The following is a 15719-nucleotide window of genomic DNA, read 5'->3' on the forward strand; positions in this document are numbered from 1 at the left end:
AATGGATTATATGTTACTGCCTCTTTAAATGTCTGGCAATCTGATTAGATGCTAGGCATAGTGACTTTGCCTTCTTAGGTACTGGGTGTTTTTGTATTCAAATAAATCTTCTCATACCTTGTTCTAGGAAACAGACTTACAGTCCTAATTTTTAAGATTTGTTCAGCAGATCTGAAACAGTTTTCTGGCAGGGATGAATTATCCCTCACTACTGAAATAAGGCCTTCTAAGCATGCCACCAAATACCCTGTGAATTATGAGTTCTTCCAGTGTGCATGGTGGGAACAGACACTATTCTTAAGCCTCTGTGGACACCAGGCACAGTTTGCGCTAATTTTCCTGATAGTTCTTTTCGGACCTTGTATGAATTTTTCACACACATGTGCTGGTTAGTACTCAACTGAGTACTGAGGGGACCCACTAACAATCTCCAGACTGTCTCTCTGTGAGCCCTCTCTTTCCTGGTACTCCAATCTGTGAATATAAGCTGCCTAGGAGTCCCTAAAATCTTAGCCCCATTTCTTCAATGCGGGAAGTTTTCTAAATTTTGCCTCAGTTCCTCCTCCATCCATCAAGCCAGTAAACTGGAGCTCATCCATCATCTTTTGTCTATCAAGGATCTTCTTTGCTTGATGTAAAGTGTCTTGAAAACCATTGTTTCATATGTCCTGTTTTTTATTAGTTATTTTAGGCTGGACAACAAATCAATACCCTATTATTCCTTCTTGGCTAGAAGTAGGAACTATGGATAACTTTTATTTATTTATTTATTTATTTATTTATTTATTTATTTATACAAGCACTGGGTACAGTCAGAGGCGTGGGAGGGTGAGAGAATTCACCAGAGCCAGAGCGGGGAGCAGAGCAGGTAGAAGGACCAAAGTACATTGCTGAGGGGAGCAGCGGGCAGCAGGAGAGGTCTACACGCCATGCAGGACCCTCCTCCAGTGGCAGGGGAGCAGCCTGGGATTGAACCGGTGCTGCAAAGGCTGTGGGCAGCTTCGCAACCCAGCACTCAACCACTGCGCCACTGGAGAGGCCCTATGGGTAAATTTTTTAGATAATATTTTAAGCATTTTATCAAATTAACAAATCAAGATTGAAAGAAAAAAGAGTGCCAGATTCATGATGCCTAACATTTGCTGAAAAAATGATCCATTTAACTGTTCACTGGGTTCATGTTGTTGGAGCTGATAACATCCAGGTTTGTGTGTAATGCCAAATTCTACATAGACACAGTGGCAATATTTTTCAAACCCCAAATTGAGACATTTGGACTAAGATTATTTTGGCTTACTAATTCATAAGAGGCCTGCTCAGACACAGGCTACTGCAGGAAAACATTTAATAATTGACTCTGATGGAAAATAAAAAAGCATAATCAAAGAGTTATGGAGTTCCTGCCATAAAAAATGTTGGTCCAGGGTCTTCCTGGTGATGCAGGGGTTGAAGACAACGCTATCAAGCCATTGCCAGACACTGTAGCAGGAGTTCAATCCCCTGGCGGCCAGGGAGCAAACCACATACATGGCTCAGCAGACCTCTCCAGTCTCACCTGCTGCTCCCCCCAGCAGTGTATTATGGTGCATCTGCCTGTTCTGCTCCCCCCTCTGTCTCTGGTGAAACCTCTCACTCCCCACACCTCTGGTCTACACCCCAGTTCTTGTATGCATAAATAAATAAATGTTTAAAAAAAAGTTGGTCCATTTGATTTTAAAGTTAAATATTATATCAAGATGCTATTCTCTTTTCAGAATCCTTTCCTTCCCGTGAACAATATTTCACTCTAGATTTGGGTTACTTTTGTATTACTGAAGCATATACTCTACCAAAAAAAAAAAGTTTACTTCCCAGAAGTAGGTTTTATTATGATTGAAAAAATAATGCTGAAAGCAAATGTGCTCTCCAGAAGGAACAAGATGAAACAGATTTTTCTAGCCCTTTATTTCCAACCTCAATATCTATTATAAAAAATTCATATTGCAAATACTGAAACTCTAAAAATTTGTCATAAAACTTTCATCATGTAATGTACAATATTTACTGCCTTTAATAGCACAGACAAATCTCCGGATGGCATTTAAGGTCTTCTGCAGTTGGGCTCTTCACCTCTTTCCAAACTTATATTCCAAAAGAATCTTTACTGTAACCAAATGTTCTCTCATTATTGTTTGATTTTTCACTCTATGATTATCCATATTGTCCCCTTTGTGTATTCTTTGTTCCCATTTCCACTTATCCCAAGTTCCATCCAAGCATCCCAACCAACAATATTGTAAGCTCGTGTTATTTTGTGAACTTTACAACTTGAAAGGATCTCTAGCTCTCACATTTCTATCTCCTCTAAACTTTTGGCATACTTACTCTCTGTATAAATCATTTGATAACCCATTGCCCAGCTGTGTATTTGTATTTTACGCTATCTTTTTATAAGTCAGAGACATCCTGCAGAAGAGAAGGAGGGAGAGGGATCAGAGGGATGGAGGAAGGAGCCCAGGGCACTGAGGTGATGGTGCACAGGTGCATTGGTGAAGGAAACTCTATGGGGACTACACCTGGGCGGGGGTAGGGGGAGTAAATATTGTTTAAAAATGAACAATGATGTAAAAAAAAAATTGAAAAAAAGAGAAAAAAGAATATGTAAGTTTTTTAATCAAGGAATATGCCTTTTTAATGAAATGATCATTAAACTATGAGATTATGTATTATTCACATAGTGGACCAAAAAAGACTGCTGATGAGTTATTTTAGGCATGAAAGTTTTTAATTTAAAACACTGTATTCTTACAGAATGCCAGCACATTATAACCACATAAGCTTGATCCTTTTTTTTTTTTTTTAAAGATTTATTTATTTATTTATTTATTTATTTATTTATACAAGCACTGGGTAGAGTCAGAAGCGCGGGAGGGTGAGAGAATTCACCAGAGCCAGAGCGGGGAGCAGAGCAGGCAGAAGGACCGAAGTACACTGCTGAGGGGAGCAGCGGGCGGCAGGAGAGGTCTGCGCGCCATGCGGGACCCTCCTCCGGTGGCCGGGGAGCAGCCGGGGATCGAACCAGTGCTCCAGAGGCTGCGGGCAGCTTCACAACCCAGCGCTCAACCGCTGCGCCACCGGGGAGGCCCAAAGCTTAATCCTTAATTAAGAAATAGCACTAGTAAATTTTGATTATAGGAAATAATTGAAGTTTCACTTGGGAAACCACAATGGAGTCCTCTGGGCAGTCAAGAGAGGCCTGAGTGTTCATGCGGAAGGGCCACATTCCAAGGAGAACTGAGAACCCTGGGAGCATAGGAGAAGGTCCAATATGTGTTTTGCAGAAAGATGGCCTCTGCTGTTTGTGAGCTGATGACACTCCAGCCACACATGATACCAGAAATCTATGATATCAGCCTCTGATGGGCAATAACAGTAACAAGGTCATCTTTGGTGGTTCCTCATTGCTCTGTCAAATTCCAAAAAGGGAAAGAACACTCTAAGAGGCCAAGGTGAAGGTCACCACAGTCCCAGCTGCTTTGTTCTATCTCCTGTACAAATTTTTTATCTTTCTCCTTCCCCTACTTCCCACCCCCTCAATCCATTTCTAAAGTGTCAAAGGTCACACTATTTCAAAGCTTTAAATGGCCTTGAGCTATTGCTCACTACAGGCTTGCTGTGCCCTCAAGGAGCTGGGCCAAGCTGAGCAGCAGGGTGCTGACTAGTCCTCATTAGCACTGGGGAGCAGCAGGCTCTCTCCTTTGCTCATTACAGGTTGATTAATAAGTCAGCTTAGCACAAGATATGGATCAATAAGCAGTAGTTATTACTTTTTTTTTTTACAAGATTTTTTTTTGAAGATTTATTTATTTATTTAAACAAGCACTGGGTACAGTCAGAAGTGTGGGAGGGTGAGAGAATTCACCAGAGCCAGAGCGGGGAGCAGAGCAGGCAGAAGGACCGAAGGACACTGCTGAGAGGAGCAGCGGGCGGCAGGAGAGGTCTCCGCGCCATGTGGGACCCTCCTCTGGTGGCCGGGGGGTGGCCGGGGAGCAGCCGGGGATCGAACTGGCGCTGCAGAGGCTGCGGGCAGCCTCGCAACCCAGTGCTCAACCGCTGCGCCACCGGGGAGGCCCAGTAGTTATTACTTTTGATGTTATTAAGTTCTAGAAATTTTTCCCCATATAGTTTTCAGATCTTTCCTCTTTCTACGTTACTGTTATAATTCAGGCCTCAACCACTTTCTGATCAGATCAAGTGAAAATGTTCTCCTTTCTGAACCCTCTCTATCTTCTATACCTAATAATTCATAATCTGCAAGGATTTATTGCCTCAAATAGTTTCATCTTCAAATGTAATTTTGAGCTTCCCCTTTTATAGCAAACTTGAATGCTCAGTCATTTTTTTATGGCTTTAAAATTCCCTCCAGCATTTGGTTCTGTCTTATCTGATTGCTTTCATCTGTTTCTGAAACAAAATTGTCCCTTCTCCAGCTCTCATGGTTGTTGTCAGTGGTGACCCCCTCTGGGAACTTTTTTTTTTTTGGCTAGGGTAAGTTTGTAATAGCAGTAAGATGTTTAGGTAAGGTTTCACAAATAAGTTTCCCTAACTGAAGCTGGTCGTTATTCAAATGCTATAAAGACTTCACTGAATGGGCCTCAGAAATCCTTAGAATGTCTCTCTTGACTACTCAACAGAAGACTTTCTGATGGAAATTACCCCAAGGCTGGGGAAAGGAAGATTAGTGGGAACTAGAAGATCACTGGAACTAGAAGATCACAGGAACTTCTAAGGATCAGTAATAATGTTTATTCCTACTAACCAGACTTGACTAAAACCCTCGTAATTCATGAACATTTGCTAGACTCACAGACAGGTCTAGCTTTAGAAGTGTAGAAGAATTAGCTTTAGAATTAGCAAACACTGTTCCAGTTCCACCCAACAAATCTTAAAAGCAAGACTCAAAAGTATCACGCTTTTCAAGTAATTTAGCTGAACTCAAGAAGCTTGAGATTTATATAAATAAAAAAATAATCATTATTCAATGAGGTAAATACACAATGTCTGGTATACAACAATTACAAGCTCGCAAAAAATAAGAAAACAATAAGACACATAATAAGGAGATGACCAGATGTTAAAAAAATGAAATTAATTTTATTCTATAGGTCCAACAAGCTAAGTACATACATGGAAAATATTTTGAAACCTATAAGAACTAAAACTACAATAAGGTTAAAACTATAATACCTAAGATAAAAAATACACTGAGGGCTTCCCTGGTGGCATAAGGGGTTAAGCGTTGCACTGTGAAGCAATCCGCAGCCTTCTGAAGCATGAGTTCGATCCCCAGCCAGCCAGGGAGCAACCCATATGGCGCAGCAAACCTCTCCTGTCCCGCCCACTGCTCCCCTCAGCAGTGTATTTCAGTCAGCCCACCTGTTCTGCTCCCCGCTCTGTCTCTGGTGAGTCCTCTCACCCCCACCCCACATCTCAGGCCTGTACCCCAGCTCTTGTATGCATAAAAATAAATATTTTAAAAAAAGTACACTGAATGGGATTAAGAGAAAATAAGACATTACAAAAGGAAAAAAATTAATGACCTGAAGGCACAGCAAGGGAAAGTATCTAAAATGAAACTCAAAGAGAAAAAATAATGTTAACAAAGTAAAAAGAACTGTGCAGTAACTGCAGATCACCTAAGCGTAACTGAAATTCCTGAAATGGAAAAGGGGAAGAGGACCCAAAAAATGTGAAGAAATCATGGCTGAAAGTTTTACAAATCAGATGAAAACTTTATATCTACAAATGCAAAAAGCTCAATAAACCTTTTTTTTTTACGATTTATTTATACAAGAACTGGGGTACAATCAGAGGCATGGGAGGGTGAGAGAATTCACCAGAGATGGAGCAGGGAGCAGAACAGGCAGATGGACTGAAGACACTGCTGAGGAGAACAGCAGGTGAGGCAGGAGAGGTCTGCCGTGCCATGTGGGTTTCTCCCTGGCCAGCCGGGAATTGAACCCGCACTGCAGAGGCTGCAGACAGCTTCATAGCGCAGCGCTCAACCCGCTGCACCACCAGGGAGGCCCTGAATAAACCTTAAACACCAAAAACATTAAAAAAAAATCACCAATGCACAGTTGAATTAAATTGCTCAAAGCCATGAATAAAGACAAAAATCTTAAAGCAGCCAAAGGAAGAGAGACATATTACACAATAATTTTAAGTACACAAAAATAATCATTTCAGCCCTAGGGAAAGTGATAGCACCTAAATGTTTAATGGTAGCAGAGTTATTCAATTACGATACTTTATGATGATCACAAAATTAAGTCAATACAATAAAATAGTTATTTTGCTTTCAAATATTTAAAACTGTATATTGGCCAACACATAAGAAGCTTGGAAGTCATCCCTCTCGCTTAACAAATAAAAAGCTCAACAAACTGAAAAGAAAACAGTTCTTCCACATTCATTGGCAATCAGTTTCATGTTTCAAATATCTTGCTAATTTGATTGGACTTGCACTGAATCTGTAGATTAAGTAGAGACTATTTTTATAATATTGTGGCATCTTATCTATAAACCTAATATAGTTTCCTATTTAATCAGATTTACTTGTATGGTTTTTGGTAAAGTTTTGTAATTTTTGCAAGGTTTTTGCACAGATTGAGTTTATCCTGGTTTTTTATAGCTTTACTTGCTGCTATAAATAGGATCATTTCCCCCCTTGTGATTATTGTTGGTATATAAGAAAGTTGGTGTTTCCCATGTTAAGTTTTTTTTTTTTTTTAAAGATTTATTTATTTATTTATACAAGCACTGGGTACAGTCAGAAGCACAGGAGGGCGAGATAATTCACCAGAGCCAGAGTGGGGAGAAGAACAGGCAGAAGGACCAAAGTACACTGCTGAGGGGAGCAGCGGGCGGCAGGAGAGGTCTGCACGCCATGCGGGACCCTCCTCCGGTGGCCGGGGAGCAGCCGGGGATCGAGCCAGTTCTCCAGAAGCTGCGGGCAGCTTCACAACCCAGCGCTCAACTGCTGCGCCACCGCCACCGGGGAGGCCCACAATCACCCACTTTCTCCTAGGACATTCCCTTCCTCTCTGCATCTCTCACCTTCCACCAGCCCACTCTAAGTGCTTTTAGCAATACACCATAGTCAGAATCACCCACACTTTGCCATTCTTTTTGAGAAACTGAACACAATACAATAACTATGGTTTTTCTGGCTCATGTGTATTTACAGGTAAATGATTCAAAGCAAACTGGTAGGAGCAGGCAAGAGAGATTTAATCTATACGTAAAAGGGCATTGCATAAGGGAGAAGCAGCGAAGACTTTAAGAATTATTAAATATATGTACCAGAATGTTGTTTCCCTGACAAACAAGTAAGCAAAGATAATATTTTACTGATTTAAGTTTTTTTGTTTCTCTGTTAACATTTTGAAATATACCATTTTTATTCATATGTGCAAGTCTACAAAGTAATCAGTTTGTGGCTTAAAAAGGCAAATGAGCATTTAAAATTTTCAGATGTGTGTGTCTCCCTGATAACACAAGGGGTTAAGTTTCAACATTATGATGCTGTCCACAGCCACTGCAGCATGAGTTTGAGCCCCAGCCAGGGAACTACTCTCATGGAGCAGCAGGCCTCTCCTGTCTCACCCCTTGCTCCCCTCAGCAGTGCATTACAGTAGATCAGCCTGTTCTGTTTCCCACTCATCTCTGGGGAATCCTCTCACCTCACCTCTGGCCTATACCCCAGTTCTTGTATACATAAATAAATAAATCTTTAAAAAATAAATAAACAAAATTTTCAGATGGACAATTCCACCACATAGGACAAGGACATACATTCAACTCTGCAATACATTGGGGTCTGTGAAGATGAAGTGCTCTCTCTCCTTGCTCTGTTCTATCCTACACACAGCTGCCAGACTAATCCTCCAAAAACACCAATTTTCATATGCCACTTTTCAAAATCCAGCTTCCTGGTATCCTGTTGCTTAAAAAAGTTTCAAATGCTTTTGCCCTGCACTCAAGGCTCTCCGTGATGAACACTCCTAAATATTCCCTCCTATTCATTTCTTCTACCACATATTGGTAGTGTGATTTGGGTCTAATTATTTAAAGACCTATCTCCCAATTGCCCCAGCAAAGCTCCCATGCATTTCCAAAGCTCCTTGAGCAATGTTCTGAAAGTCTAGGTCATGTGCCTACCCATGTGGTAGGGAGTAGGGATGGTGTTGCTCCAGAAGAAAACTAGGCCATTATTGTGAGAAGTCAGATGGTGAAACAACAGACATCCATTACAATTGCCTTAATATACCTTGGAAAAAACAATACATATCTATTCCAAAAATAAGGAGAAGGCCAATTAACTTATTAACTGTTGTTTGTGCCCCTTCTACCATGTACAATTTCACTAGGGTGTATTAAGTAAATTGAGCTGAGGGACTGTCCAATTCTGGATCATAGGGAGTTGGCTGTTTTCCTAAATGCATCCACTCCCATTGTATTGATAGTTCTAACTACTTTTATACTACTTTTATATGTATCAGACGCTGTCAGGGAGCCCTGTTTCCTATATACAATATATATACCCTTGGAAAGAGGGAGTTATTTGGGCCTCCCTGGTGGTGCAAGGGGTTAAGTGCCGCACTGTGAAGCAGTCCACTGCAGCATGAGTTCAATTCCTGGCCGGCCAGGGAGCTACCCACATGGTGCAGCAGACCTCTCCTGTCTCACCTGCTGCTCCCCTCAGCAGTGTTTTCAGTCCATCTGCCTGTTCTGCTCCCTGCTCTGTCTCTGGTGAAATCCTCTCACCCCCTGCACCTCTAGCCTGTACCCCGGGTCTTGTATGCATAAATAAAAAAGAGGGAGTCATGTTGGTCAATCTTAGATTGCATAAATTTAAGTAATGCCTACTCAAAATGGTGTAAAATGAACAAAACCTATATTCTATGATGAATCAAAAAATATCATTTGAGTTGCCATTTTCCCCATTTGAAGATGACATTTCTAATAATTGTCATTATCTGTGAAAAGATAGGAGGCCAACAATTTTTTCCTCACTAAAGATGATAGCCATATTATCATGAAAAAAGGTGTTAGAATTTGTCTGAAAACTTCTGTGGCAAGCTGTCACAGAGCAGTCACCACAGAATCACTTGGCTTCTATCTATCTCAGTGCTTTTCTTCCACATATATCCCATCTTGCTTTAAATCACTACCCCAGCTTTATACTGAAAGAGTATGCGCAAATCTTTCTTCACTATCAATTCTTATTAGTCAGAGATTTTTCATTTTGATTTTCCCATGACTTGGCATTTTGTTTGGTGCATGGTGGAGGGATCAGGGAGTTATTAAAAAATTATATTCATGAATTCTACCAATCAAATCATTGATCCATGTTGCACACAGACACTACAATAAATATTGGTTCATTTCTTGTAACAAAGGCAATGGGAACTTCTCTCAACAGCCTAAGTTCAAAGGAAAAAAGGAAGGTAGGAAGGTAGCTGGCTTATTTGTAACTACCATGTAAGAGGTACTGGTGTAGATATTTATATACATTATTTCAATGAATTTTCACAATTCTGAAAATTCTTAGAGACTCAGAGTTTTGGTTACGTACTAAAGCAGCGCACACTCATGTGAGAGGCAAACCCAGCATGTCTGCCTTCACGAGCACCAAATCTGCTCTTCTCATTTATTCTGATTCTGTGATTCATGAGCATCTGGGTGCTACTAAGAAATGTCAAAAATGTCCACTTTAAAGAGCATTTCCAATCCTCTTTGGAAAACAATAGAAGCAAAAGTAAGATACACATAGAACTACCCTCTTAGCTAAACCTAATGTGACAGCAAATAGTTTGTATGGGAACCCTTTAGGAATTTCAGAGGATGAAAATTTCTTTTAAATCACTTATTTTTTGTAAATTACAAAAATAATAACCCCCATTTGCATTATACCTTATAGTTCACAAAGCATATGGGAATAATAAAGATAATGATTGGTTATGTTCGCAATTCACAGAAAAGGAGGTGTAGGGAAATGGAATGAGAGGGAATAATAACCTATCTACAAACTTCCTTTTCAGAAATTAACCTTAAAGTACATTTGTGCCACTCATCTTCATTTTGATCTAATAAAGAATGCAGTGATTTAAAAAAAAGATGAATCATCTTTCAGGGTTTTGGAAAACAAGGCAGCTTTAAGAGCAATGCTTTGAGGTTGTGTTGCTAACAAAATAGCCTAACTTGATCTGTGGTTCCTAACTACCCACCTCTGAGACAATACTATCTTCATGAGTACAGGAAGAACCATAAACCAAACCTCAAAATGGATTCTCAGAGAAAATACCCTTAAAAAAAAATTTCCCTTTCTATCAGAACACAGAGCAAAAGGAAGTTTATCCTCCCACTCACAAATTTCTCAGAAAGTTTTCATCTAGATTTTAAACTCTTAGACAAAGCAGGATCCTCTTGGCTGAGCCTCTCATTTCTTCCATGGCCTGTTCCTGAGAATAAGAGGTCAACCTGCAGAGTGCCATGGGCCTCCTTACTACTAAACAGGTGGAGAGAAGCACCCAGCGAGACGCTGGTTATCAAGAAGGTATGTAGACATGTGCTTGCTTTCCTGCCTTCTCCAGCGTTGTGCCTTCAGCCACAGGCTGCTCCTTCATGACAAATTGCTGATACTGTACCCTCAAAGCCATGGCATGGTCTCTTTCAAGCCAGTTCCTACCTTTTTGTTCTTATGTGTGAAGGCAGATACAGATTGTTTAAAAGCACCTGAGGGATTCCTATTATATTTAAATTGCCTATAATCTCTGCATAATGGAGTTCTGAAGGATGGCAGGTTTAGTTAAAATATAACAATCTTACATATATTCTTAGCCAATGACTCCAATCTGTGCTCACGTAATTGATATAAATCCCTTTTAAATCATCTCTAAAAAAAAAAAAAAAAAAAAAAAAGACCAATTCCACATTTTCCTAGACTCCCAAGCTCCTTTTTCTAGAGAGGTGGTGTGAGAGCGCATCAGGCGTTCTCCTTTCTTTCCTTTTGTGCAGAACCTACCCTGGAGGTCATGTAACAACTAATGCCAGAGAAAAATCAAAATAGAAATTATTAGCGTGTGCCATCATGTAGCGGCATACTCTGCCTAAAGATCAGGAAATTGTCTAAATATTAGATCGCCGGCAGGCGTCTCAGTCCAGGCCTGTGTGCGGAGAGCTGTGTCCTGGCTGAGGGCGTGACTAGGGGGCCAGGAGAGCGACCCACGACCACGGCCGACTTTTAAAGCGACTAATTGCCTTGCAGTCTCTCCCCCGCAGCAAGCGCGCGAGCTGGGCGGCGGGACGTGCGCAGGGGGATCGAGGCACTGGGCACCTCGCAGCCCCAGCCCCAGCCCCAGCCCCAGCCCGCGGCACCCCGGCTCCCGCCCTGCGCCTCCGGAGGAGGGATCGAGGGACGCGCGGAGAAGGGGCTCTGCTAATTGCCGGAGCAGGAAGTGAGCACGAGGAAGAAGCTGCGGAGACCCGGGGCGGGGGTGGAGGAGGGGCGCGCAAAGCCGGGGAGCTTTGCTCTGGGCGCATCGGGGCCGCGGGTCCTTCCATCGCGGCCGTCCCGCTCCCCCGGGTCCCGGAGGCCGCCCATCCCCGCTCGCTCGGGTGCTCCGTCTGCCCCACTGCGCCCCATGGCTTCTCCGGACGACCCTCTGCGCGCAGGTAAAGTGACACCGCACCGCGCCTTCCTCTGGGGTGGAGACCGCGGGCCGGGAGTTCTCCAGGCGCCCACGGCGGCGACAACGCGGGCCATCGGGGCTGAGTCCAACGCGATCCCCCGGGGGTGCCTTGGGGAGGCTCCGGACGCTCCCCACCCCCGCTAACCCCCTCCGCGGGACCCGGGTGCGCGCTGGACCGGCCAGGGGACAGCGGCGGCGCTCCGGCCACCAGGACAAGGACGCGCGCGGTCCGCCTGGTGAAGCGCTGGTCGTCGCCGCTCGCGCGCTGGCCGCCTGCGCCCGCCGAGGCCGGTGTCCATCGACACGATCACGCGTGCCCGAGACGCGTCCGCCCGCGTCCTACTAGCCGCTTTTGTTCTGGACCGGGGATGCCAGGTTGAAACAAGTCTCAAATCTCTCTGGCAAAAAAAAAGCACTTGGAGTGGATTTCTTTTTTCCCCCCTTCCGCTTACTCCCTGCCACATGCCTTCACATTTCTCTTCTCTCCAGATATGACTTTCATCAAGTGGTTTTGCTTTAAATATTGGCCCTCGGAGCTATTTTGCAAAGTAGTATCCACAAAGCCAAAAGGTTGCTCTCACCTGTGGGATCCCACCTGTAGAGAGGCCTTTGATGAGAAGGGCCTTTAGTTCTGTCCTTATTTAAAAATAGTGTATTTTTGTACCTGAGGCCAGAATCTCCTTTTCTCTCCCTTAATCTCTCACTTGAATTTAAAATCCTCCCAGACCTCACCTTCCAGGAATTCTGTCCTTATGCTACCATAACCTAACCTAGATGGCTGCACAGTGAATGTTGAACACACGGTGATGTGCTGGGTTTGGGAGTTTCCTGAGATTTCAAAGAAAGATCTAAATTTGTCTTCAAGAGAAATATTGTCTGGATATCCTTCCCCTCCCCCACACCTATTGTTTGAAAAACCTAAGGGGAAATCAAGGGAGAAGTCCTACAATCCATCCCCTCTCACCTCCATTTCCACCTTCTCTTCTGAGAACCTATTTGATAAGGTGTCAAGAGGTGTTAGGACAGATTTCTCTAAGGGTGACTTCAGCTCTCATTAAATGGTGATGGTGAGGGGGATTCAAAAGAATCTGGTAAGGGAGACAAAAGTCAGGTCTGCTTGAGCCCCCAGAATCAATGGCTCTGGGAAAAGGTGGGGAGCTGGAAATGGTGTGATGATGCCACCAGAGCAGCTGATAGCATCTTAGGTGACAGGATCCTGGATTCCAGTGACGGGCCTCTTAGTCTGCTTGGCCCAGGCAAATTGGGTGCACACAGTCTGGAACACATGTCTCATTTAGTTTCTGTGGCTTCAGGACACACATATCTATTCTTCCATGACCATAATGAAGCCATAGACAGGGCCAATTGTCAAGCAGAATTTTCACTTCTTTTCCTGCCAGACCAAGTTACCACTTTCTCTGGGTTTCCTGAACCCACCTCCCAACGGTATTTTCACACCCCCTCTTGCCTTCCACCAACCCATTCACCAAATCGTGGCCAGTGTGACCTTTTAAAAACAAACCAGAATCTGTCATACTTAGAAATCTGCATTGACTTTCCTACAAATCCTCCGTCCCTCAGTGGTTTCCCACACCCTGCACACCTATCTTCACAACCCCTTCCAATGGCTCCCACCTGCACTGCAGCCCCTGCCCCCTTGTGTTTCCTTGAAAGCTTCCTGTCCTTTGCACAGGCTTTCCCGACTGCCTGGCAACCTCAGTGAGTCACCTTCCACCTCCAACTCTGGTTACCTCCTCATCCTTCAAATTTCACCGTTCAAGTCACCTCAATCAAGCTCCACATTTTCTATTCTCAGAGGCCCTGGTACTTCTCCTTCCTGGCACTTGCCACCATTTCTGGCTGATTGTTTCTCTCTCTCATTAGACTACATAGCCCATGGTCAGAGTGCACATCTGGTTTGCTCAGCTGTTTATCAGCACCTGGCACAGTATGCAGCATATAGTAAACCCTGGCTAAATATTTTTGAACTGAGTGAGTGAATGGAAGACATAAAACTTAGCCACATATGCTTCAAATCTTAGGTAGATAAAGCTCTTCCCTATTGGCATCTTAGGGACTTATTCACCAAATTAGATATGTTAACTGAATTTACCTTATAAAGTTAAAAGAAGGGCCTCCCTGGTGGCACAGTAGTTGAGCGCTGGGCTGTGAGGCTGCCCACAGCCTCTGCAGCGCTGGTTCGATCCCCAGGGCTGCTGGGCGAGGGTCCCACATGGCGCGCAGACCTCTCCTGCTGCCCGCTGCTCCCCTCTGCCTGCTCTGCTCCCCGCTCTGGCTCAGGTGAATCCTCTCACCCTCCCGCGCTTCTGACTGTACCCAGTGCTTGTATAAATAAATAAATAAATCTTTAAAAAAAAATAAAGTTAAAAGAAAAAAAGATGTTTGTATATACACGGGTGCATATCAAAGAGGTATATACATTATTGTACTATGTTATGCACTTCAGTTAAAAAAGAACTTTCCATACTAGAAGCTGACAAACCTGTTGAGGGCACATGGAAGGAAAAGAGTCATTCTGGTTAAAGCAGAGATATCTCACTCTATCTTTACTGCCAATAAAGTCTAACCTGGAATCACTCAGAATTGTTTGTGAAATATGAGTAATAATCTGGTTCCTGTTTGTACAGATATTAAGGACAGAAGCAAAGAGAGACTTTGAGAGTCTGGTTGAGGAGGTGGTCCAGTTCTTGGTTCCATTACAGTAAGCAAAGTCTGTGCCACAGAGCACGTCTTGGTGTATTCTCCCGTAGTTCTCGGGGCACCCCTGCATTGCCCAGCAGCACTATTCCCTGGGAGCCCTGGCCCTAGAGGCCAGCTCACCATCACCCCTTAGATGACATCTCACCTCTCAGCTCCCCTCCAAGCCCTCCTGCATGTTTAGATGGGTCCAAGATGGCCGGCTGTCCTCACACACTCCATCAGCAATGGGAGCAGAAACTGGGACTAAGGGGGAGCCACTTCATAAGCACCCATGTGTACTAAGCTGGACCAGCCAGTGTTTTCTTCACATCCACCAGAGAGGGGGCAGGCTGTGGCTTTCCCTTCATTCTTCTCTTTCTCTTCCCCTCCCTATGGTTTTTTTCCAATGCCCACGTTATTTCTTTTTCTTTCTGATACTGTCTGTGTTCTCAGTTAACTTCCTTACCCAAGTATTCTTCTACTGCCCTCTGAATCTTCTCTCTCAATCCTTTTTGTCATCTTTTGCTTCCTCCTCCTCCACTTTCCTTGCCCCTCTGGTTGCACACCCTTTATGTGTGAGCCCCTGATGGGCACAGCTAAAGCTCCATCACCCTCAGAGAACTTACTCTGGGAGCACACTCTGTGATCCCTGGTCCTTTTCCAGCTTGTTCAGCCTCAGCTCTGAGGATGGTGGCATGACACTACAGCAAAAGACAGAGAGGAAGATAAATTAAACAGTGTGTCCATAGAGCCACAGGGCATTTCTCCTGCTGAGAGCTTTGGTAATCCTGAATATGATTAGGATTTTAGGGCTTCTTTATAATCAGCAATGAAAATAGCTGTGGGTCAATGGTATAATAATAATATATACCAATAACAATAATTATAATAATGGTAGAATAAGATAAATGAAAAATAAATTAACTCTGAAATCACACCTCCAAAGCATTTTCATTTTTTCCCACAAACATGAACATTTTCTCATTTTATTTCTTTAGTCATTTTTAATGAATTATTTTATTTTATATAATTCTTACATCATTTTTCATTTTTTGCATAATGTATGCATTTTCATTTTGATTATATTCACCATACAATTTCCACCCCCTTTTCAAAGAAGTTTCTTTAAATCTTCATTAGAAAGCACATAGGCTTTTGGCTCATGATCCTTGAGAAAGTCAGAAGCTCTGACTTGCTTCCCTTTATTTTTTCTGAAAGGACATCTTTACACATCTTTGAACTTCCTTTGAGAAACTGTCTGTGGGAACTCTTGGTCCTTACCTA

General features: G+C 43.1%; 1 protein-coding gene across 1 annotated transcript in view; it reads left to right on the forward strand.

Annotated features, from left to right (window-relative positions):
* Nucleotides 1-11687: 11687 nt before the first annotated feature.
* EDARADD (EDAR associated via death domain) overlaps nt 11688-15719 on the forward strand; it is a gene marked incomplete at both ends in the record, with an annotated part of 54694 nt that continues 50662 nt past the window's right edge. Inside the window, one exon of the mRNA XM_084254035.1 lies at nt 11688-11718. Within this exon, the coding sequence (XP_084110161.1) occupies nt 11688-11718 (31 nt within the window). The remainder of the gene's footprint in view (nt 11719-15719) is intronic.

Source organism: Talpa europaea (assembly GCF_964194135.1).
Source record: "Talpa europaea genome assembly, chromosome: 14".
Taxonomy (NCBI): domain Eukaryota; kingdom Metazoa; phylum Chordata; class Mammalia; order Eulipotyphla; family Talpidae; genus Talpa; species Talpa europaea.